This window comes from Cyrtonyx montezumae, unplaced genomic scaffold (assembly GCF_038088225.1).
Source record: "Cyrtonyx montezumae isolate F1298 unplaced genomic scaffold, pur_monq_1.0 scaffold_2, whole genome shotgun sequence".
NCBI lineage: Eukaryota > Metazoa > Chordata > Aves > Galliformes > Odontophoridae > Cyrtonyx > Cyrtonyx montezumae.
Genome location: NW_027071936.1, coordinates 53,826,579 through 53,850,964, shown reverse-complemented (window position 1 = coordinate 53,850,964; position 24,386 = coordinate 53,826,579). Strand labels below are relative to the sequence as shown.

Genomic DNA, 24,386 nt, shown 5'->3' with positions numbered 1-24,386 from the left:
CTCCCCGGGCAGCCTGTGCCACTGCCTCACCACTCTTCCTGAGGACAACTTTTCTCTCATTTCCAGCCTGAACCTCCCCTGGCGCAACTTAAGGCCGTTCCCTCTCATCCTATCGCTGTTACCTGGGAGAAGAGGCCGACTCCCACCTCTGCACAGCCTCAGGGAGCTGTAGAGCGATAAGGACTCCCCTGAGCCTCCCCTTCTCCAGGCTGAGCAATCCCAGCTCCATCGGCCGCTCTAAGACCCGTGCAGTGCCGCAGCCCGTGAGCTCTGGCAGCAGTGACATTTAGGCTGGCACAGGAGGAGCACGCAGCAGAGATGTCAGCAAAATTCTGCTTGCAATGCTGTGTAGCTGATTAGCCACGGTTTTTTAACAATCTTAAAAAATAAATAAATAAAATCCTACTCCTCGTTTTCTTCTCGTGTGGTTATGGTATAGATCTCAACGTCATTCGAGCAAGACAATTAAACCTCTGGTGAAACATTAGCTTTGCAATAGATATAGGATTACTTTCTGCAGAAAGAAGCACCACGGCGCTGCAGGGTAATGAAGCCACGGTTTGCAACCGTTTCAGGATGCTGTAGCAGCAAGATGTATTTTTGGACTTGATTTTTAACCACACAGATAATTTCTGGAGCTTCAAAATATAATGAAATGTATTTTGCAATATCTGCTGTTCAGTTGTGGATTTTGGAGCGTCAGGAAAAATTGGGAAGGTGCCTAATTGCTGCAGAGAGGCCTTGGAGATGACTCCCTGAGAGCACTAGGATGCCTGGCTGTTTTAAAAAGACTTTATTTACTTTGGCTTCTGCAATAAGTTTTGCATCTTTTATCTTGATTGTTGTCGCAATGGGGACCCCAAAGTGGATGACCGGGAAGATCCTGTGCAAAACAGGAGCGGAATTAGTCAATGCCACAGATCCAGAGCTGGTCAAGTTCATTGGAGAAATTTACTACGGACTTTTTCGAGGTGGCAAAATACGCCAGTGTGGGTTGGGCGGGCGTCGCTCCAAATTCTCAGGTAAGTGCAGTTTTGGTGGAAATCCCTGACTTGGATGAGTAGTTCAGCTCTAAAGGCATTCCAGTTTGTTTACACAACTTGTAGAGTACAATTCATTATTACTAAACCCACATTTCAGGCTAGTTTTTTTTCCTCTGGTAATGTTCTGTAACCCTGGAATCGAGTAACAGAATCCCTAGGTTAGACTGAGGGTTTCCTTTTAGTCTTGTAAAGTGAGTGAAAGTCATTGCTCGTGTCCCAGGCTGAGCTCCAGGCGGAAGTACATTCGAGGTGACCGTGTAAGTCATACTATCCCCTGAACTGGCTTTCCTCTGACAAGTGTTGCTCTGCAGTAACTCAGTGCCTGTATTGTTGCCTTCATTGTTGAGCTCCTCACTTTCTTTTTGAGTGTTTTTTTTTTCTTCTAAGAAGTAGAGATGTATTTAGCTGTCCACATTGATGCATTTCTCCATCTGTCCCAATGCAGATGCTTGCTATTGCAGATCCTCCTAACCTTATTAACAATAAGTTTGTACCTTCTTTTCTGGTAACTCTGAAGACAAAAAAAAAAAATACTGAATGCGGACAAGTCACATTTCAGTAACCAAAACAGCTGGCAAATAGGCAAGCAGGGCAAAGTTCTTCTTGCTCATCTCAGCTGCTGTTTCTTTGTAAGATATACAGAAATACAGTCCCAGTTCTTTCACCCTATCCACAGCTGTGAGACAGAATGATGAAAAAGGTAGCTGATACCCTTTTCATTCCTTCTACAACTTTCTGGACTCATTAGTATACTTTCTGATTAATTACAGTGTAAGCTGAGAGGAAGGCCTAGCATTCCACCATCACTATGGAAGTGCACTGATACATATCTGAAGGATGTGATCTTATCCTTGGACAAACAAAGCTCTCACTTATGCTAATAAGAATTTTCCCCGTTAGAACTATAAAATTGGGTCATTAATTGCAGTGGACATGCCCATGTGGTTAGATAAACAAGTGTGAAACAGATGTTCCCTTTTAAATACTTTAATAGCTCTATAAAGGTTGAAAACTTAGTAATATTGGCATCAAAATGGTATCAGGGTAGTACTACAGAGCTGTTAGATTCACCCCCTCCTCGAAGTGTTCCATTCATACTGTGTTGTCTGTATCAGAGCTGTGGGGTATTTCTGGAAGTCCTAAGGCACCTAAATTGGTGTGAGATGCTTATGTTTTGACATCTGAATTGAGCCCTGGGCTCAACGAGCTGCGGAAGCAGACATTTGTCTGTGTGCACAGCAGACACAGCTGGAATGTGTCAGCAGCCCCCATGGCAATGTTCTTACTCAAGATTCTTTATTCAGCCAGGCTTACTGCTTATGGCTCTGGAAAAGAGGCAAAAGAATCCTTACAACTACCCTGATGCTGGTTCATAATAAAGCTAAATACTGTGTGCTTTGCTTTTTTACTGCCAGTTATTTTCCAGCGAGAAAGCAAGCCAGTTTCTGGCTTCTCATTTCACAGAATCACAGAATTATACTGTAAAACCAAGAAGGGAATTTGAAAAGGGAAACCTGTGAGATTAGGAAATGTGAATTCAGCGTAGACCTCACTGGAGCCAGTAGGAAGAGGGAAAAAGAAGAGTCACATGAAAAAAAGTCAGAGAGGAGCAACACCTTTTCAGACAGCAAACACCTGGAAAAGGAAACTGGGACTCCTGGATTTCAAAGGATTGAGATTAAAAGCATGGGACAGGAATGGGAGACTGAATAAGAGTTTTGAGTGGAAGACAGAGGTGTTTAAGATATTAACAAAATGAGATAAATAAAACAGTGCTTAACTCTGAATCCTTACTCACAGGTCCTCTGTGAAGGATTTTTCACATGGTAGAGTATATCCTGTTTGTCTGATACAGTGAGAAATAAAGCATAATGAACTAAGATGAGGGTAACCACATGAACTGATTGCTTCTTTAAAAAGAGTCTTGTTTAGGTATAATTTGAGTTTGTTGTATGAGCATAGTGTGCTGTTTTTACTGTTGTCAAGAAAAATTACACACTGAATAGATGATTTTTTTCTTGCCAGTTTTCCCACATATGGTGAAGAAACTGAATACAGGCCTACATGTGATGATAATAATGTTCCTTTGTGTGGCCATTTCCTTTTCTCTGGTCAGTTTTGGATTCTGCATTCTTAACGCAATAAAAGTTCCTTACCGGGCTATTAAGGGTCCAGCAGGAATATGCCTTTGGAATTTCCTTGCAGGTAAAATAATTTACCAGTACTTTTCATTAGGGCACATCTGAAAAAAAAAAAATGTTAACAGCAGAACTTCTCTTGCCTTACTAAATATCTCCTTGACTTAAATACTTGTGAATATAATGAAGTTGCAGTAAATTCTCATCTACCAAAACAGATCTGTCAGATGCTTATTGTCAGCTTATTGTACCTGGACAACTTTTTACAGGAGCTGCAAATGTCGGTCTTTAGAATCACTGATAAAGGGACTTTGTTGCAAACACGGTATAATGCTTGGCCATACAACAATGGCTAAGCGCTTTGAAGATGTTTAAGCCATGCCCAACTCTTTCCCATTTGGTCCCTTTTGTATTTAGTAAGTCTTTCTGAAGCACAACCAAAATACCCGTCCTGTTTGGACAGCAATGCTTCTTTTGTTTTGTTGCAGGTGGATTCATAGCACTCGCAGTCACTGGCTTTATGGCTGCTGTAAAACTTCACCGCCTCACAGAAAGGATTGCCAACTTTCGGGAAAATGTCTTTCAATTTGTTATCTTAGAAGAACAGTTTGAAGACTGCTTTTGGATTTGTGTGGCAAGCGCCACAGCACACGCAGTGAACTTGCTGCTAATAGCCATTAGTTGTATTAATTTCCCTAAAATTAAGACTAAAACAGAAGAGGCAAATGTTACAGCCGAAGATATCATGTACTAATAAATCTACCTAAGGTTTCTTTGATGAAGAGAACTACCATGATAAAAATGGCTTCTTGACTTTTCAGCTTCTGCCTTGGGTGGAGAATTTTGGTTTAGACATGAGTAAAAATGCCAAGTGTGAAATTCTGCAGTACTTTTTAAGGCCAGTCTATAGCACCAGCAGTTAGCACATATGGGAAGGTAGGACGGACAAAAGCTACAAATATTATGTTCAAAAATGATCTGTACGTGCAGTATATGCTGATGACTTTTGATAAAATCTACGTTTTAAATACTTGGGAAAACTAAGGTGAAGAATCATTCCACCTAAACCAAATGCCTTTTGTTGATGTTGTTTAGAAAGAAAATGCATTCATCATAAACCTTTAATAGCATAATAGGATTAATGCAGAACAACAGGAATGGACGTTTGCCAGTTACCTTCTCAGAATTATCTGGAAATGTTTAAGAGCCATCTAGGACATGTTTGATGATGGTAAACTGCATTGAAGAAGACGACCTTGCTATCTGTGGGGCTAAACTTAGGGGGAAGCACAGGCTAGGTGTGTGTGACAGTGTTTAAAAATAGAAATTATCAAACTCCACAAAGTAAAGAAGGGATAAAAGTAAAGTGTATGGGATGCTGGTAGGCTATGAATAAATGACGAGCTGCAAGATGAAGGTTTCATTGCGAGTTCTGGAAGTAAAGTAAATAGAGTCAAAGTAACATTGCTTTTAGGTAATCTGCAAAGTGTGACATTAATGATCTTCAGCCCCTCGTCAATTCTTGCTTCTGTCTGAAATCCAGCAAAATAAATATATGATGAAAGAGGACTAAAATGAATAAAAATGGTTACATGGATGGAAGGTACCAGGAAGTACCCTCGTTCTGACAAGTGTTTTAGCAGTTCTTGCACCATGAGTACTGAAAAGAATACACAATTAGACATGCCCTTTTTTTGCTTTAATTACTATATTGAATATATTCTACCTTTTTTAGCAATAGGAACTATGTATAACTGAAGAATTTCTTTAAATGAATGAAAGAAGATATTATCTAAATTCACATCAATAAATTATTTTGTGGTCAGTTGCACTTCATCATACCAGCAGGTTGTGTAACTCCACTCCTGTGGCAAGTTCTTTGTAAAAAATAGTGACATTTGAAGAAGAAGGATTCAAAGTGTTTTAAAACATCTCAAGATATAAAAAAGAAACTATTTTTTCATTTGAAAACATCTCTTAAACAAAATAGTATTGTAAGGGCTGGAAGTATTTTCAGAAGTGCCTAGAACTGTGTTTAATGTACCCAAATAATTATTTTATCACTGAATTGTGAAGAACACTCAGTAGAGAAAGTTATCAGAATAAGCTGACATTCAACATTTTTGCTGACTGTTGCTTATGTAGATATTTAAATGAGGATAACTCAGCTTAAGTCAATGAGCTTAATATCTTTGACCCAGATACTTATTTTCCTTCTCCTTTTTACTTTGTTTACATATAAAGATCAATGAAAACAGCTGACTTATGAAGAAAATTCTATTTTCAGTTGGTATTTTTTATAAAATATGTTTTGCTATTGTAAAAGAGTGCTCTTAATTTACACAGCAGACTCAAGCCACTGAATGCTCCAGCAGTTTATGTGCAAGCTCCATATGAGGTATGAAATTAAAATGATTCATTTCATCTTCAGCACATAGTCAGCATGACCAGCAGGCATTTGGAAGGGCAATATCACAGTTTCAAAGGAAATACCATAAGCCAAAGTCAGTCTAGAGATGTACTAAGCAGTCCCTCTGTTACTGTGTGCTATACCATCTCTGGTTTTGGTCCTACAAGTTCAGCAGGATTATGAGCGGAGAAGAAATTTGTGCACCCGCTTTTGCAGCACGTATTAATAATTTCTTTTCTTCAGTACACAGTTAGCCACTCTTCATTTTTTAGGAGCACACCAGGAATAAATAAATAAGTCACAAAGTTTTGTAAGTCTGAAGCATTTACTACAATTTTAGCATAAAGAGGACCCTAAAAGGTAGAAGAAAAAAAAAAAAACATTCCTAATTTATACCACTTACTTCACTAATTTCACTGGTATTTAGATGCATACTCTACACTGGGCCACAGCTGCAGGAGGATGGTGCCATACCCTGTTCATGGGGAGGCAGCAGGCCAGCCCCTTCTGTGATGGTACCTTTGGTGCTAACAGCACAGTGCTTCTACAGTACCACCACCTTCCAGAAAGTTCAGAGTGGCTCTGAAATGCAAGACCTTAAACTGATAGATAACCACGTAAACAGAAAATGAAATACTTGTTGTTTGTAAATGTTCTATGTACATATAATTTAGAAGTAGTTGTTGTACAAAAACAATTATATTGTAATGTATAACAGCCTCCACTATGTGTAATTCTCTCTAGGAAGTGAGAGGAAGCAGATTTAGAGGTGCCCCATGCTGAAATATAACTTTGACAATGCTTTTCAGTTGTACTAGTGTGTATGTAATGCCCCCAAGGCTTCCTCCACAATTATTACTCAAAGTGTTACTGAATAAGAACAGTGAACTACTTACTTGGGTAATGGCAAGATTGCTGGACTGCTGAACTGGATTCCTTGGCAGGTCCACAGTAGCTCTGAAAAGACCGTGAGAGAGCACTGCGTTAAGTAAAGAGAGACAGTTGTGCTGACCAGCTTTTGAATCTTGTTCTGAATCTACTCAACAATGGAGCACACTCTGCAGTAATAGTCCAAAGGATGTCTGACAGCAGAACTATGAAACACTTCTGATTCTTATTGTGGGATGTTGTAGCTGCCTAAGCTGAATGGTGAAATAGCTCTGTCATCCAATTACTGCGCTGTGACTTGGGAGAAAACAGTATTTTCAGTTCTCTTTCGAGTGAGCAGAAATATCACTGTGCATGAATCAAAGTGAATTAAATATATATTAGGCTAAATTAGCATTTCAGCTGCACAGGCTGTCACAGCGAAGCACAGCTGAGACATACTGATGGGAAAATACACAGAATGTTTACCTGTTGGAAAAAAAAAAAGGTAAAATGCAGTCACACGTAGCTAAGCACTCCTTAAGGTTAGCAACAGCAAGCACTATCACTTAGGCCTTTTCAGCTTTCTCTTTTACATCCTAAAAACTTTCAGAAAATCTGGAACTTGATATCTAAAGAGTGATTTACATTAGTTACATATTTTAGCTATACTTCATGTAGAGGCGTGCCTAATCATATGCATACTCTACATGTGGAACTTAAGACTTCTTTGGGGGGACTTCTTACTCTGGAAGATTTGAAACCCCAGGTGGGTTAATTTATGAGGTATCTGCCATTTGTGAAGTATTTGTCCAGAACTTTAAAGAGATTATGCCTCAAATCCTATTCTTTCCATAAAATTAAAGACTTCTTTAGATGCCTCAACACTCACCTATATCCCTGCAGAATATGGAGATGCTCCTTGAAGGAGGCAGAGAAGCTAAGGGGCCGTTCCTCAAAGAACAAAGAGGCTATTAATTTTACATAAGAACCTCCCCAAAATAAACCAAGATAAGAATAACTACCACTTTGATTCTTTGTTAATGTTGTTTAATATTAAAAATAGATGCAATTTCCTTCAGTCATTTTCTCTGAGTGACACTGTCCTTAATAAGGCTCTCACACCAATGATACTGCATTTAAGTAAACCCCAACACTTCTTTTCCATGTGGTGATTTTGCTAGAAAAACATACATTTACTTCTAGCATTACACCGATGACAGAGTATTCTAGTGTGAATTTTTCTGATGTAGCCACATAATTCTTTTATTTTTTTAATTGGGGGGGGGGGGGAGGGAGGAAGGTAGGATTGGGGTTGCATTTTGTTGTTTAAATTTTACACAGGGTTGTTACTACTTTTGCTCAGAACCTAATGAACTCATGCCAAGATGTTATCATAGATCTGTTTGAATTGCAAGGGAACCTTACAGGCCATCTGGTCCAAGCGCCCTGCCCTGAACACCTACAGCTGGATCGGGTTGCTCAGAGCCCTGTGCAGCCTGACCTTGAGTGTCTCCAGGGATGGGGCAGGCACCACCTCTCTGAGCAATCTGTGCCAGCGCCTCAGTACCCTTATCATAAAAGAAACCCGATTCCTCCTAATATCCAACCTATTCACCTCTTTTAGTTTTGAACCATTTCTCCTTGTCCAGTCACAGCAGACCCTGCTGAAGAGCCTGTCCCTTCTCGCTGGCTCACAAGCACAGCGCCGTCCAGCTCGCCAAGCGCCGTCCCGGCGCGGCTCAGCCCAGGGCCCATCCGTCGCCCAGGACTCCGCCTCCCGCTCGGCGCGGGCTGATGAGGCGCTGGGCGCGCCGGGCCCGGGGCTGCGTGCCGTGCCATGCTGCCGCTGCTGCCGCGGGTGCCGGGCCGGGCGCTGCCTCTGCTCCGCAGCCGCTCGGCGCGGAGTCCTCTGCCGCGGGGATACAGCCGCGGGGCGGGCGGGAAGGTGAGGGCTCGGAGAGATCCGCGTTTGGGGGCCCGGGAAGAGAAAGCTGTTTGTACTTCTAAATGACAAACTGGAAGTTAGCAGGGACGATCGTTCCTTTAGTTGCGCTGTGCCTCACGTACAGCCGAGCGCTTTGCCCCGGCCGCTCGGCGTCTCTCCGTGCTTGCTGCCTCGCGCTGATCGTGTCGTGTGCCGTTCGCAGGGCCTGCTGCTGGGAGCCTACGAGCAGGACGAGGGCGCCGTGCAGCTGAGCGCGGCGGGAGACGCGTTCGACGGCCGCGTGTCCGGGAGGCTGCGCGAGCTGCTGGCCGCGTGAGTGCCGCCTCCGCCCGGGCGGGCGGGAGCGCCCGCAAGCGGCAACGGGGCGATCGAATTGGTCGTCGTTGGCGTTTAAAGCCGCACCCGTTTCCAGGCCTTGGAGGGAAGCTCCTACGGGACGCACCAGAGCGCTGGGGGATGCGGTGCGGTGCGGAGGAGCGCTGCGTGGCTGTGGGGTGGACGCGGCGGCATCACTTTGTTACCGTACAACTCGTTCACTGAAACGAGCTTCTTGTGCTCTAGGTGCGGTCCCCCCCTGAAGAAAGGCAAAACACGCCTGTTCCACGGTTTGCATCAGGTACGGACTGCGGATTTTCATACGTGTAAAAGATTTGCCCATGTGGCTTACTTTAATTAGCTTGGCTAATTGGTGTGTGTGTATAAATGCACGTGAGATATATCACTAGGGTGTGAGATGGGGATCCACCTGCTTCAAGGTACGCCCCTGCTGTCACTGAGAAATCCTAGCACACTTATTTCCCTGCATGGAGCTAGCAAATATGATTTGTGCCTCGTTGGGGTGAGGCCACTTAGGCATACAAAAGTGATTTTTAAACAAATCTGTTTGTAGGAATTATTGCCTGCCACATGTAAGGCCCTATTGGGATTCCTGTGATGCTGATGGCTTGATATGGGATGTACAGTCTTTGTAAAGCTCTGTGCTGCGGCTGTAACGATGAGGAAAGTGAATCCATTTGTGTGTTGGCTTTGTGTAGGACTTTCCAAGCATGGTTGTAGTTGGTTTGGGTAAGAAGAACGCTGGAGTAAATGACCAAGAAAACTGGAATGAAGGCAAAGAAAATATCCGTGCAGCTGTTGCAGGTTACCTGGTGGTTTTTTTGTTTGTTTGTTTAATTTTCTTAAATTATTAGTCTAGAAAAGCCTTTTAATGGTGCAGCATATTCCATTATAACCATATATGTCACAAGCTGAGACAAGAGGTCAGTCACACATCTGTGGCAGCTCTTTGTCCAGACTGTCTCACTAGCTGCCAGAGCACATCCTTTGGGAACAAAAAAAAGAATTTATGGAATATGCTTTGGTTATGGTATTGTCTGTTTGTTTTCTACTATTCATAAGAGCATGTATAAGCTATTTCGTGAGGGGAAAAAAAGTTATAGAGTCTTAGCAAAAATCTAAATCACAGCAAGTGTCTGATACCTATACCCATCATCAATAACACTCGAGACTTTATTTGAAGACTTTACTTGGGCCAAGCTTAAAGGAGTCAGAACAACTGTGAAATTCAGTCTTTATTCTTTGGCCTAATTGTTGGAATTTATCAAGTGATATTTTTCATCAGAATTTATCAGTATATGATAACTAGCATTTAAAATTATTTTACTGCATGATCTTTTTAGTTGATTTATTTATGAACTTAAGTAAACTTTTTTTCCTTGTGGTGTTATATGGATTGTATCAGATACCTGTTTTGCTTTTCTGTGCAGTACTTGGCCTACTAATTCTGTACTGTATTTTTCAGTTGGCTGTAGACAGATCCAAGACCTGGAAATCCCTTGTGTTGAAGTGGACCCTTGTGGAGATGCTCAGGCAGCAGCAGAAGGTGCTGTCCTTGGACTGCATGAATACAATGAGCTGAAGCAAAAAAAGAAGCCTGTAGTTACTCCTCAGCTTCATGGAAGGTGATGACAAAAGGAAAAGTTGCCTGTGTATTTATCCATTTCTTTGGAAGGCATATAAACCTTATGTTTAAAGATCTAGGACACTTTCAGAATTGTGAGGATTAGGACAAAACCAGATGTGTTATGTAGTTTCACATCTGCCTGCTCTAGGATTCTTCTATCTTTCTCTGAAGCACTTGACCAGAGATGAGAATTAGATTTGGTACTCTGTGGATCTCACCCAAAATTCCTCATAGTAATGGTAATGGGATGTTCTTAATTGCCTTCATTTAAAGTCAGTGTACTTTCAAAAAGGGGAGAACAAATGAATGCTGACATCTTACTGTTTTAAAGGTTGACAATCACAGTTTACATATTTTTCTGTTTCATTAGTGCTGGAAGTGAAGCCTGGCAGAAAGGTGTTATCTATGCAGAGGGTCAGAACCTCGCTCGGTACCTTATGGAGGCTCCAGCTAATTATATAACTCCAATCAAATTTGCTGAATATATTGAACAGAAGCTTGGAAATTTTGCTAGCAATGTGAAGGTCCATATAAGGTAAAATCCCTTGAAATTACTTTTCTATGGAGTAAAAAACCTTCTATGCCATTGAAATCAGTAGCATGCTCTCATTTTCATTCTGCTATCTCAAATAACAAAAGCAAGTGAAGCCTTTGCTGAAAAGGCAAAAAGGTGCCCAGGCTGCTCTCAGTTAGAAGGTGAGCTTCCATTAGCAGAGTAAGCAGATGCACTGACACAGCAAAATGATTAACAGCCAATTAGTCACGCTGTCAGATATCTGCTTAATTGACACAAGGGCTGTGAAGGAGGATGCTGGGTGAAGAATCTAGTGAATAAACTACAGATTCTTGGTACCTTCTTCTCTAATACCTCTTCTTTTATTCCCAATTGTTATATATACCTTTCCTGTTGTTGTTTATTTGGATGTGGTAATTAAGCATCCTTCATTGCTGTTGCTGGTTTTTGTTTTCATGAGCCCTAAAAGCCTGTGCAATAGTATTAGCACAGCTAACTCTTCTCGTCTCTGAATTTCTAGTTACTGACCTTCAGCAGGAATGGGTTAGCTGGCTGTCTGAGAGTCCCGGGGGTGTTCTGGTATGAAGTGGAAGACTGAGGGGAAATCAACTGTACACTTAGTATCTGTCCTGAAAGGAGAAGGCAAAAAAAGTACAGGGGTGCAACACTGTTACTCCATGTGCCTTGAGAAACTACACAGACTGATAGACAAGTTGAATGTTTCTGATGCAGAAAGTACAGATTTGGTCTTCCTTAAAAACAAAAACTAAACAGCAACTTTGAGGCAGTATTTTTCTGTTTCACAACAGAAAGAACAGTGGGATTTAAATGATAATATATGATATCCTATATGATGAAAATGATATTCCAATATAACTAAAATTGAATTAATTATGTACAAGCCTTCAAGAATTGTAGTCTTTCAAAAACAAACAATCATGTCTTGGTGGGTGCCCAATTAAAAAAAAAGATTAATATGTATTTCTGTTTCAGACCAGAGTCTTGGATAGCAACACAACAGATGGGAGCATTCCTGAGTGTAGCCAAGGGTTCAGCTGAGCCTCCCATCTTTCTGGAGATTCACTATTTAGGAGGTGCTAACACAAATGACTCTCCATTGGTATTTGTAGGAAAAGGAGTTACATTTGATAGGTACGTGTGGTAATATCTTAATGTTTGGGGGCAAGGGGAAGCTATGGTTTAGTTATTAAAAGGATGGAGATCAGATGGACTGTTTGCATAACTCAGACAAGAGATACACACTTCAAACTGTAATTCTGTTAAACACAGAGGTGAAGCCTTGCTCGTGCCTTCCTGCTGTTCATCTATTTGTGTTTTGTTTTTCTTTTTTTTTCCTGAGCAAACCGTGGGATGGAGGATTTCCATACTTATAACTGCAGTCTGCCACTGGACATCTAGATGATGTTTAAGTGAAGTAAAAGCAGTTCGTTCTTTGCATCAGGTTCTCATGTGGGACAGAAAAAGCAGTTAACACACACTGAAAAAATTAGCAGTCTGTTCTCCTTTCACATGCTTGATTTTACCAAATCTGCTATACTTCTTTTGTATTCTATTATGAAGGCTGTAGAGTACATGACATCTGTTATGTTAGTCCACTGCAGATTACCTGAATTCTTATGGTGTAGAGGGAGTAATTAAGGTGTATTTTAGCTGAAAAGCAGATAAACACACTGAAAACCAGCCTACTCGGGTGTTGTAAGGAGATCTGAAACCACTGAGTCTAGTATTTACTAATTTTTTGATGCTAAAACATACTGATGGACCTAGTATTAATGTATGCAACATTTAACTCCTCCATGCTGGATGACATTTATTCTGCTTATTTCAGTGGTGGCATTTCACTGAAGCCATCATCAGGTATGGATGCAATGAGAGCAGATATGGGAGGGGCAGCAACTGTCTGCTCAGCCATTGTGACAGCAGCAGCTTTAAATCTACCTCTTAACATAATTGGTAAGTGTTTGTGTGAGAGTCTGAAAACCTTAATTTTACAAGATTCTCTTTCAATGAAGTCATTTTCTAGTAGCAGAGTGGTAACTTTTAAGTCACTGCCATACAGAAATGCCATTGGCTCTTGCAGTTCTGCTTGTCTCATTGCCTAGCTCAGCCTCTCTTCTGTTTTCACTTGCTTATCAGAAGTCACTACCTTGGCATGAATAAAGTAACACAAGGCAGAATTAATTTTTTTAAGCATGATTTTTAGAACTTAGAAGAGGGACTCGGCAGTTGATAAACCTATTTTTAACAAGTTTTGCAGAAGTCCTGATGCTTTGTTACAAGAAGGAATTTGGATACCTGCCATTGGAAATGGAGTTAGCTGAGCTACCCCTGTGTTGAGAAGGATGATGCATCAGCTTTTTCCTTAGGAGAATGTCACAGCAGAAATGAAAAAAACAACAAAAGAAGCTTTCTGACACTATTTCTTTAGTTAGGGACAGTGCTTATCGTCTCTGCCGAAATGTTGGTTAGAATTAAATCAGCTGACTACTTCAACCAGTAGAGGGCAGCGAACCACACATTCTCACAGGATTCATGCTTCCCAAGGGAAGGGCTAAGCAAAAATCAGTGGAGCAGAAATGTGTACGTAATAACTCCACTGAAAAGCAGTGGTTTGCGGTTCTTTCAAGCCGTCGTGCTTTGGGCAGAACTTCACCCTTCGTGCTTTTGGGAGCAGGTTCTGTGAGTTCTGGGAATGGGGGCTGTCTTTCGGCCCACTGTTCCAGTCACTGTTTTCACACGGACTGAAAGCTCATCCGTTTGCTCTTTGTATGGTTGCCATTCTGTGGCAATTCCTTGGGCCGCCACACAACGAGGAAAGCTTGAACAGCTCAGGCTTCAGAAGGTTTGATTTTCAGAAAGAAATAACGCCCTTACCATGTGACTTAATTGTTTGTCTATGGAAGGCATAAGACAGTATCTCTTGCCAGAAGCTTCAGTGAATTTTAAAGCTCCTCTGCTTTCACTTGCCTGAGTATGTAAAGTAGTAGTAAATCCCAGTGGTAAAATGCTGTAGGGGAGAAAATGCTGTGGTGCAACATGCAGAGAAATCTCACTGATTGAAAATTAGACCATGTGACTTTTGGTGGTGAGAAAAACTCAAGATAGTGAACAAGTCAAGGTGAAAATACTACTGCTTTCTTAAGTTTGTTGTTTGTTTCCTATTTTTTCCTGTATCTTTTGATAGAGATGCTAGTAATGTACTTTTTTTTTCTTCTCTGAGGTTTGGCACCCCTCTGTGAAAATATGCCCAGTGGTAAGGCAAACAAGCCTGGGGATGTAGTTAGAGCCAAGAATGGAAAAACAATACAGGTATGCCTGTGAAACTTGGATTTTTGAGTACTCTGAGTGAACTGGTTTAATCAGGTTGCATGACTGCAGCCAGAGGATATGCAATGCAAATATATATATATATATATTCTTTAAAAATGTAAGAAGTATCTTATTAATTAGAAATAGCAGTTATGGATTTTTCAAATATATATTGAAGAACGTGTTCTACAGTTCTCTAAGAAAACCTGGAAAGTATGGTAACAATGAACAGGCTAGAAAATACTGTCAGCTCAAAAGCCTGCTCATAAACACAGGCTCTCAGAATGAGTAACTTGCTTCTGGCAGACCACTGAGGACACTCACGTGCTGTCTGCAGTAGGATCTGAGAGGCCTTTACTGTGCCAGCTGCTCTGTAGAAGTAGAAATGAACGTCACAGATCTGTTAGTTTGGCAAGCTACTTTGGACTACTGTTTTATATTTAATTCAAGCTACACTATTTCAATATATTAAATGGTACAGAAAGTTACTGAGCAGTAGACTGCTTACTTTGTGTGGAAGATGGCATACTCAATATTTCTGTCTGGATTTCTGTGATTCTACCACATCTGACCTTGAGATTCTCTCTCCAGTGCTGAGTTTGGTGGCATTCAGCTTGGAGGGAAAAGACAGTGTGCGTATTCCTCCAGCAAGGAGACATCCAGAAGAAACAGCCAGTGGCTCAGAGTGCTTGCAATTAATCTTGCAGAATTCATTATAAGCCTTCTCTGATAGGGGAAAGATGCAAAAAAACCTTTGATTTATTTTCTTCTTTAGAGGAGAAAAGTCTCAAGATCCAAAGAGTAAGCAATATCAAGAGGAACTGTTTTCTGAGCAATATTTCTCTGAGTAATTTTGATTCATTTCCTTGGGCTTGTGACAGCGTAGTCATAGTCTGACAGCTGTTTAAGAGAACGTGTGTGAAGTCAGTTAATAAGATATTTTCAGTAGTTAATTTCTTGATTTTTTTTTTTTCCACCTGAAGGTTGATAACACAGATGCAGAAGGAAGACTGCTATTAGCTGATGCTCTCTGTTATGCTCACAGTTTTAATGCAAGGGCTATTGTGAATGCTGCAACATTAACAGGTAAGCTGTCTCCCTTCCCTGCTTTGTTTTGGTAGGCAATTTTTGGCTATTCTCATTAAATGCTTTGGGGATTTGTTGTACTATGTGTACGAAGGCAGGCTGAAGTTGAAAGCAGGTGAGGTAACTTTGCATGTTGCAGGACAAGAGCTTATACAAATTCTGTTTTAACAACTTCTGCAGCTGGCAGTGTGTCTCCAAGACTGGGGATACTGCTGTGCATGGAGCACATGAAGCAATGTAGGTGGAATTGGGCCTGACCCAGATAAGCTGGAAAGGATAAGCCCAGAAGGACCTATGCAGACTAGGATGTTTCTGCACAATGTTTCCCTGGGCTTCTGGATGAACTTAGCAGTAGGTTCCAGACAATTATGTCATCACTCAGCATCTTATCTAAGCACATCCAGCCCCCAGGAGTGGCTATGCAGTGCAGAGATACTGGCATTGCTGTGAAAATGTTGCCTGTTCCATATGGCAGTAGCCATGCTGAAGCCAAAATAGCTTCTTTAGGATCAGCCTCTTTGGTGCCTGAGTTGTGACCAACCTGGAGCCACTTCTTCCATCTGCTGAGCTGTCTCAGTCTCCATGATCCTACCTAACAGGACAGTCGTTACCATCTTCCCAGGAAGTGATTTCATTGCATTATGCATACTTGAAAGCATAAAATATTTTGTTTCTTCTCTATATTTATGTATGAATTGAGTTATAAATGTAAAACCTGCAAAAATAGTACTTTGCATCTCATGAACTGCAGCAGCAGTCTGTCGTGGCTGAAGTGATTGTAGCTGATAGTGAGCAAACATGGAAGAACCCATCAGATAGGAGTCCACTTTAATAAACAAGCTGAGAAAATAGTTACCTTTCTTTGCTTTAAATCATGTTCCATAAGCTTAACTTGTTCAGATGCTTGGAAAGTTTGTATAGATAGAAGCTGATTTTAAGGTGGGTGGTTTGTATAAAAGTATTTCCACGGTAGGAGAAATAGGCTTCTCCCACTCCAGGCTATTCTGTTTGGGATCCTCTGGCACCAGGCAGGAAGGAGGACAGCTCCCATATAAATTTCTGACATTGCTGAAAGTTTTGCTTTTTAAATCTCACTGGGATTGAGTACCTGAAATAGCATCAGTGTTAAGAGAAGCAGATCTGTGGCAACCAATGAATAACTGTATGAAATCTCACTGCTTTAGGCATGGTTTATTATTTTGATGGGGATGATTTTCATTTAAATTAAATTTGTGTGTGCTGTGCAACACCCTCTGTGAGTGCAATTCACGAAAGAGAAAGTACCAGGTGGAAAACTGGATGAGGTTATAGACTTGAAAAAGTCCCATTTTCTGTGTAGAAACTGTAAAATTTACTTTTTTTTTTTTTGAGACTTACTGCTGAATACATTAGATTAGACACAGCTATTAAGCTGAAAACAGTCAAGTTTTATGAGATCTGGAATGTAATTTTCGTTATTTCTTGTCCTATTAGTTAAACCTTTAAATAACTTTTTTTTTTTTTTTTAATAAGTGGAAGTGCACTAAAACCTGTGGGTTTTGTGGACTTCAGAAATCGCTGATAGTGAGAATTAAAAAGGAAAGTACTGTGAGGAGTCTGTCTGCGGAGTAATAACTCCCATCCACCTTAGTGTTCATTGTATAACCATCAGGATGTGTCTTTCTGTAGGTGCCATGGATGTTGCACTGGGGTCTGCTGCAACTGGAGTGTTCACAAACTCATCCTGGCTTTGGAATCACCTTTATGAGGTATGCCATCAATATTATTGCCAAATGATAATAATTTGTTAAGAACTGCTGTTACTAAAAAGTTAGTTCTTGACAAAGTCTTACCTTATGCAAATCTGTTACTGCATAAGCTCTGGACTACTGACAGTAATTAGCTCTTGTTAAAGAGATAATTGGTGTACTGTTAAAAGCAAGACCAAGAGAGACATTCAGAGAGGCCTTGCAAGTAGCTGAAGTGTAATGGATAGAGGGAATGTATGGAGGGAAGGATTTGTGAAAACGTATATAAGCAGGAATAAAATATTACAGGGGGAAAAAGTATTCTTTGTATTTTGCCTTTTGATTGCCACTTCCAAAAGTACACTGCAAACAAAACTAGTGCTATTTTCAAATATCTAACATCATTTTGGACCACAGAAAATTTCAGCCAGTGATCAAAGCTAGACAATACTAGTATTCATAAATATAGTTTAAAAAAAAGGAGGGGAAAAAAAGCAACAAACCACACACACACACACACACACACACACACACACACACACACACACACACACACACACAGTGAACTTTGCCCAATGTGTTGCCTTTTCTTTTTCAGGCCAGCATTGTGACAGGAGACCGAGTGTGGAGAATGCCTCTCTTTGAGCATTACACAAAACAAGTTACAGACTGCCCTCTAGCAGACCTGAGTAACGTGGGGAAGTACAGCAGGTAATGTCGTACTATCGTACTATCCCTCACATGCTGTCCCTGCAGCCTCTCTCCCCGTGGTGTTGCTTAAGAAACGATTCCTCTTTCTGTTTCCTGCAGAGCTGGAGGAGCATGCACAGCTGCTGCGTTCCTGAAGGAGTTTGTGACAGCCCCTCACTGGGCTCACCTGGACATCGCCGGCGTGATGGCCAACAAGGACGAGGTGCCGTACCTGCGGAAGGGCATGGCTGGGCGCCCCACCAGGACGCTGGTGGAGTTTGCAGCTCGATTAAGCCAAGACAGTCATAATCCCAAATGAAATGCTTAAATGTTTATTGTGAAATCATCTGCTCTGCCTTATGGACAAAAAAAAAAAAAAAAAAGCACTCTTAAAAGGTATGGATAAGGGAGTGCCCCAAAGATACTTACTGGAAAGCGATGAACTAAGCATTTTATAAATCAAAACACCTCACACGTGAGGCTTGTTTTCCTGTTATGCATCTTAAAATTAAAATACACTGTTGGACCTACCCTTTTTTGGGAAAAGGGGAACTACTCCATGGATAAAGCACAGTTATTGTAACCAATAAATCTCATCATGGGGGCAGTGTGTTTTGATGGAGAGAGAAGTAACGGCAGCAGGGGGTGCTGAGCCGTGCTGCTGTGGGTGCCCTCGCTTTCGGGCTGAGGGCCATACAGGAGCGGGGTTTCGGTTTCCAGATATGCGGCGGGCCAGCCGGATAGAAACCGCAAAGCCCGGAAGGCGTTTGCCAAGAGAAGCCGCAGCTTACCTGCGTGCCGGGGCTGTGTGCCGGCTGGGCAGCCCCGCCCCGCTGCCCGTCCTTCGCTGCCGTCGTCCCCGCCAAGGGACCGCCCCTGAGGCACCGCCCGCCTTAGCCGCGCGCGTGCGCAGTGCCGCAGCCGTGCGCCATGGCGGGCGCGCTGGGCGGGATGTTCGCCAATCAACCGCCGGGACCGCCGCCTCCAGGAGCTCCAGGCGGGCCCGGCCCGGCCGGCCTCATCCCGCCTCCGCCGGGACCCCGCAATGCCAACAACACGTTGGTGGACGAGCTGGAAGCGTCCTTCGAGGTGCGGCGCGGGCGGAGCTGCCTGCGGCCGGGCGGGGGTCCGTCCCGCGCCGCGCCCTCACCTCCGCGCTTCCCTCCCCGCAGGCCTGCTTCGCCTCCTTGGTCAGCCAGGACTACGTGAACGGCACCGACCAGGAGGAGATCCGCACCGGTGAGCGCTGCCGGGGCCGGGCCTGGGGGCTCAGGTCACGTGAGCGGGTGGGATGGCCGTGGTGCGGAGGGGCGCATCAGTGTCAACAGGCACGTACTTCAGGCCTTAGGCTGAGCCTGGCTCTTGGGCTCACTGGGAAGGTTTCCTTTCCAGCCACGATCCGCGAATTATTTTGTCGCTCTTTGGCATCGTATAAAACTCGATAAAGCGCCTAGTGGGGAAAAAAATGGTTTTCTTGCACCTTCAAAAGCGGTGTTTTATACGGAGAGCTATAGACTGTGGAAGTTATAGAGTTTATAGAGCCTTGTTCTAGAAACACGTACCAGAAATCCCTTTTAGTTGAGCATCATATTTTTCTCTAAATGGTATTGTAAAAGGTATTTTTAACAGCACGTACTCAAATGCCACTATGGGTCTGTGAAGACTTTGTGAACCTTTCCTGTTGTTCCCTCTTGCCTTTCTACCTATAGGTGTTGATCAGTGCATCCAGAAATTTCTGGATGTCGCAAGGCAGACTGAATGCTTTTTTCTACAAAAAAGACTGCAGCTGTCAGTCCAGAAACCAGAACAAGTAATTAAAGAGGTACGCTATGTTATAATTACAGAGGTATGCTAAATGGGTTTACCTGTGCTGTGCTAGATCAGATGCGCTGTGCAGCACTGCAGCTAGATTGCCTCATTGGCAATGTGGTTTTCTCACTGAGATGCCATACCTGAAGGTTGTAAAATGTGGCTGTCAGCACAAACCTTGGGAAGGGGGATGGGGGCACAAATAGTGTTGATTCACCCGAAGAAACAGAGATAGGCTTTGCTAGGAATAACAATCACAGTGTGGTTGAGGTTGGAAGGGACCTCAGGAGGTTTTGTGCTCAAGCAGAGTCCCCTGGTGCACACAACCCGCGATTGTGTCCAGCTGGCCTGAGTATATCCATGGAAGGAGACTGCAGCCTGTACTTCATCACCCATGATGCACATGAGTTCTTCCTGGTATTTAGCTGGAACTTCTCTGAAATGTGACCTAGTGTTTTCTCAGGGCCTTAAGCACAATCTCTAGAAGACCAGCTTGACAAGTCAAGTTTAAAAGTTACATGCACGTTAAATGAGGCTCTTTGTTATTCCTTGCAATACTGTCTTATTTCCTGTTACCTGTTTTTTTTTTTCACCCACAGGACATTTCAGAGTTAAGAAATGAACTACAAAGAAAGGAAGCATTAATTCAGAAGCATTTGAGTAAACTGCGGCACTGGCAACAGGTCCTGGAAGATATCAGCATACAACACAAAAAGCCTGCAGAAATGCCCCAGGGCCCACTAGCATACCTGGAACAGGCATCTGCTAATATTCCTGCTCCAATGAAGCCAACGTGAATTTACGCAGCTAAATCTATGTGATGGTCTCATTACTTCATATGCTTTTTATATCGTGTAATTCTAACTGTTCATATTTGTAGTACAAATTAAGTTAAATAAACTCTTTTTTTGGAGAAAAAAGAACAAAACAAAACAGCCTTGGTTTTATGTTTAAATTGGAAGTACACAGAGCTGTTCACAGTGCATTCTGGTAGAAGTGTGTGCTCCAGAATACATCCTGTTCCTTCTGGAAAGAGTGCTCTTAGTTTTCCCCTGATTGTATCTTGCTGATATGATGCAAATACACACAGAGGTTCTTTTTAGGATAGATGGATGCCTCTGCATGAGCAACATTCATAAAGCTGAGGAGTAATCTGGGATTCAGGTCCTTCAGCAGTTGCAGACAAGCCATCCTAGCCTATAAATGTAGACTGCTAGTTGGACAATTCCCTCCCCATGTTTGTTGAGGAATTACCTGAAAGTTAATTCACTTTCAGGTGCCTTTTTTATGAATAGCACCATTCCTCCCCAGCAGTAAGTTGGTTACTATGGTTTGATGTTCAGTCATCAGCCCACAGCATAAGAACAATATGGGGACAATGTACGCAGTTCCCATAAATGTGTAACTCCTGAGTGTACCAGTCTGACTCATGCTTCAGCATAACAGCACTGCTCTGCAAGCTGTGAAAATTGGTCACTTACAAGCAAGTTTTAATGTTTGTACTTACAAGCTATCCTGATTCATCAGTCTGATTGATTGCTACATGTGTTCAAGTGCAGCAGGAACATTACATGACAATACTGTACAAAACAGTTCATTAAGCAAAACAGACAATATTTCTATAACAGCTTGCTATAAGCTTGCTATTCTTGGATGTGTATCACATGCTGCTCAGCATAAAACAAGTTTAACAAAAAAGCAATTTAAAACAAAATTGCATTAGCATGCAGAAAAACAGCTGATGAAGCAAGGATATAAACCTAGAGAAATCACATCTTCAGCTGGAGTCAGTGTAAGAGGACATTACAACACACTGCATATTTAATGTAAGTGTGGGGTGGCACATTCTCTTGAATAAGAAGTCATTTCACATGGCAGTATTAAGAATTCTGCTTTTTTTTTTTTTTAAACAGAGATTATTGAAAAAAATGCATTTTGCTGAAATCCATGCCTGTGACTCCATTGTAATCAGACATAAGACAGTGCTGTCATTCCTAAGGATTTCCTTGGAAATTATTTCAGTACCTCCTGTTGTAAAACTTACTAGATTACATCCCCTAACCAAAAACAGCTTTTCTGGTAATTTTGAGGAGTATGTAAATGATTTCCTTTAAAATGAGAAGTATTTGGTAAACCATTCTTGATGCTCAGGGTCTTGTTTTTGTTCATCTTTGGTTTGTGGTGGTTCACTGCCACGTATCCTGTGCAAACAAAGAAATATTAGAATTGCTTACATTCTTACCAGTACTTAATATTGTGTGGGTTTTTTTCCTCAGAAAAATGTGAGAATCCAATGAATGGATCCGTGTTCACATGAACTGCGTGAGGCCAAAGGGAGTTTGCTACATAGTGGGATCTGTGCTAGCTAGACACAAACTGAGCTAATAGCATGGGTATTAAGACAAAGGAGAGTGAATAAGAGCTAAGCAGTGATGGAGGAATGTTTGAGTGTAGTTCTTGACATCTCAGAAATATAATAAAAGGAAGTTTTGTGAAAATGGCAGCTGCAGATCACTTAAAAATACAATTAAAAATTTGGACAGAATTGTTATTTGGAACTGAAAAAATAATTTATCTTAATGATAACTGGTGTCTATAATTGATCTTATTACATAATCCTTGATTTTCAGGAATCAAGGTTTTTTTGTTTTTTTACATTTTTGTTGATTTCCCTTGGTTTACAATAGCACCTATGAGTTCACATCGTAGTTCACATCATCTAGTTCCATCTCCCCTGTTACAGGCAGGGACACCTCCCACTAAACCAGGCTGCTCAAAGCCCCATCCAGCCTGGCCTTGAACACCTCCAGGGAGGGGTCATCCACAACCTCTGGGCAACCCATTCTAGTGTCTTACCACTCACAGTAAAGGATTTATTTCTGATTTCTGGTTTAAATCCACTCTCTCAATATAAAGCCACTTCCCTTTGTTCTGTCACTCCATGCCCCTCTAAAACGTCTGTCCCCAGCTTTACTGTAGGCTCCCTTCAGGTACTGGAAGGCTGCTATAAGGCCCCCCCAGAACCTTCTCCAGGCTGAAGAGCCCCAGCTCTCTCGGTCTGTCCTTATAGGGGAGGTGCTCCACCCCTCAGATCATCTTTGTAGCCATCCTCTGGACCCACTCCAACAATGTAATGTCCTTCTTCTGTTGGGGGCCCCAGAACTGGACTCAGTACTCCAGGTGGGGCCTCACAAGAGCAGAATAGAGGGGCAGAATCGCTTCCCTCAGCTTGCTGGTCACAATTCTCCTGATGCAACACAGGATACTGTTGGCCATCTGGGCTGCAAGCACAAATTGCTTGCTCAAGTTGAATCTTTCATCAACCGACACCCCCAAATCTTTCTCCTCAGGGCTGCTCTCAAGCCATTCTCTGCCCAACCTGTACCTGTGCTTGGGACTGCTCCAACACAGGTGCAAAACCTTGCCCTTGGCCTTGTTGGACTTGAAGAGATAGGCATGGGCCCACCTCAGGCCTGTCCAGGTCCCTTTGGAGGGCATCCTTTCTCTCTAGCATGTCAACTGCACCACTCAGCTTGGTGCCATCTGCCAACTGGCTGAAGATGCACTCAGTCTCACTGTCCACGTCATCTATAACGACGCTGAATAGCTCTGTTTGCAGCAATGATCCCTGAGGAATGTTACTCATCACCAGTCTCCACTTGGAAATTGAGCCACTGACCACAACTCTCTGAGTGTGACTATCCAGCCAACTCCTTATCCAGTGAGAGGTCCATCCATCACACTCATTTTCCTCCAATTTGGTGACTGGGATGTTAAGCAGCACAGTGTCAAATGTTTTGTAGAAGTCTGGGTAGATGACATCAGTTGCTCTTCCTTTGCCTACTGACACTGTAACTCCATCATAAAAGGTCACCAAGTTTGTCAGGCACAGCTTGCCCTTGGTGAAACCAGGTTGGTTCTCTCTAATCACCTCATCTTTATTTTCCGTGTACCTTAGTAGGGATTTCCAGAGGATCTGCTCTATGATCTTGCCAGGCACAGAGATTAGACTGATTTGCCTGTGGTTCTCTGGTTCTTCCTTTTTTCCCTTCTTGAAAATGGAGGTTATGCTTCCCCTTCTCCAGCCAATGGGAACTCCACCAGACTACCATGTTCTTTCAAATATGATGGACAGCAGATAGGTACTCCATCTGCCAGTTTACCTCAGAACCTGTGGATGGATCTCATCAGGTCCCATGCACATGTGTACCTTCAGGTTCTTTAGATGGTCTCAAACCTGATCTTCACCTACAGTGGGCAGATCTTCCCTCTCCCAGTTTTTACTTTTGCTTTCTGCAACTTGGGCAGTGTGGACAGAGCCTTTGCCAGTGAAGATCGAGACAAAGAAGCCATCAAGCACACCAGCTTTCTCCATATCTCTTGTGACCACATCTCCTTTTTCCTTCCAGAAAGAAGGCCTTCATCTTCCCTAGCCTTCCTTTTATCATCTGTACGATTACATCTTGTTCCCCTTTATATCCCTGGCTCAATTCTAAGATCAAATTCTATCTAGGTTTTAGGTTTTGTAGCCTGGTCCCTGGCTGCTTAGACAATGTTTTTTTTAGTCCTCCTAGGTAACCTGTTCCTGCTTCCTCTGCCTATAGACTTCCTTTCTATGGTGAAGCAAGTCCAGGAGTTCCTTGCTGACCCACAGAGGCCTCTTGGCATTCTTGCCTACCTTTCTCTTTCTTGGGATGTATGGGTTGGACAAGATGATCCTCAAATACAGACAGCTTTATAGGGCCCCTCTTCCCTACAGGGCTTTATCCCATGACATCCTGCCAAGCCAATTCATGACTGATTGATTTAAAAGAATAAGAAGCAGCCAAGCTACTCTTAATGTCCCTATGTACTTCCCTTT

The 24,386-nt window shown here is 42.4% G+C and overlaps 4 protein-coding genes across 4 annotated transcripts in view; 3 read left to right on the top strand and 1 right to left on the bottom strand.

Annotated features, from left to right (window-relative positions):
• The first annotated feature begins 730 nt into the window (after positions 1-730).
• CLRN2 (clarin 2) lies at positions 731-3,935 on the top strand. The gene is made up of 3 exons (XM_065736138.1): positions 731-1,022; positions 3,069-3,248; positions 3,670-3,935. Exons 1-3 carry the CDS (start codon positions 770-772, stop codon positions 3,933-3,935), a joined length of 699 nt encoding a protein of 232 aa, XP_065592210.1. The 5' UTR covers positions 731-769.
• Positions 3,936-8,298: 4,363 nt separating this feature from the next.
• LAP3 (leucine aminopeptidase 3) lies at positions 8,299-18,042 on the top strand. Its single transcript, XM_065736199.1, has 13 exons — positions 8,299-8,406; positions 8,609-8,718; positions 8,968-9,022; positions 9,441-9,546; positions 10,208-10,367; positions 10,740-10,904; positions 11,877-12,035; positions 12,733-12,857; positions 14,125-14,213; positions 15,197-15,299; positions 16,968-17,047; positions 17,625-17,737; positions 17,837-18,042. The coding sequence occupies exons 1-13, from the start codon at positions 8,299-8,301 to the stop codon at positions 18,033-18,035; spliced, it is 1,572 nt and encodes a 523-aa protein (XP_065592271.1). The 3' UTR covers positions 18,036-18,042.
• Positions 18,043-18,633: 591 nt separating this feature from the next.
• On the top strand, positions 18,634-20,373 carry MED28 (mediator complex subunit 28). Its single transcript, XM_065735765.1, has 4 exons — positions 18,634-18,805; positions 18,889-18,955; positions 19,426-19,538; positions 20,125-20,373. Exons 1-4 carry the CDS (start codon positions 18,647-18,649, stop codon positions 20,320-20,322), a joined length of 537 nt encoding a protein of 178 aa, XP_065591837.1. The 5' UTR covers positions 18,634-18,646; the 3' UTR covers positions 20,323-20,373.
• A 1,052-nt stretch (positions 20,374-21,425) lies between these two features.
• FAM184B (family with sequence similarity 184 member B) overlaps positions 21,426-24,386 on the bottom strand; it is a 37,071-nt gene continuing 34,110 nt past the window's right edge. The window contains exon 11 of the mRNA XM_065735733.1: positions 21,426-21,726. Within this exon, the coding sequence (XP_065591805.1) occupies positions 21,636-21,726 (91 nt within the window). The 3' untranslated portion in view covers positions 21,426-21,635. The remainder of the gene's footprint in view (positions 21,727-24,386) is intronic.

Coding starts and splice junctions, on each gene's coding strand:
- LAP3 (XM_065736199.1), top strand. CDS start 8,299: ATGCTGCCGCTGCTGCCGCGGGTGCCGGGCCGGGCGCTGCCTCTGCTC. Junction 9,547..10,207: donor TATCCGTGCAGCTGTTGCAG/GTTACCTGGTGG, acceptor TGTATTTTTCAG/TTGGCTGTAGACAGATCCAA. Junction 14,214..15,196: donor AGAATGGAAAAACAATACAG/GTATGCCTGTGA, acceptor TTCCACCTGAAG/GTTGATAACACAGATGCAGA.
- CLRN2 (XM_065736138.1), top strand. CDS start 770: ATGCCTGGCTGTTTTAAAAAGACTTTATTTACTTTGGCTTCTGCAATA. Junction 1,023..3,068: donor GCGTCGCTCCAAATTCTCAG/GTAAGTGCAGTT, acceptor TTTTCTTGCCAG/TTTTCCCACATATGGTGAAG. Junction 3,249..3,669: donor CCTTTGGAATTTCCTTGCAG/GTAAAATAATTT, acceptor GTTTTGTTGCAG/GTGGATTCATAGCACTCGCA.
- MED28 (XM_065735765.1), top strand. CDS start 18,647: ATGGCGGGCGCGCTGGGCGGGATGTTCGCCAATCAACCGCCGGGACCG. Junction 18,806..18,888: donor AGCTGGAAGCGTCCTTCGAG/GTGCGGCGCGGG, acceptor CCCTCCCCGCAG/GCCTGCTTCGCCTCCTTGGT. Junction 18,956..19,425: donor CCAGGAGGAGATCCGCACCG/GTGAGCGCTGCC, acceptor TTCTACCTATAG/GTGTTGATCAGTGCATCCAG.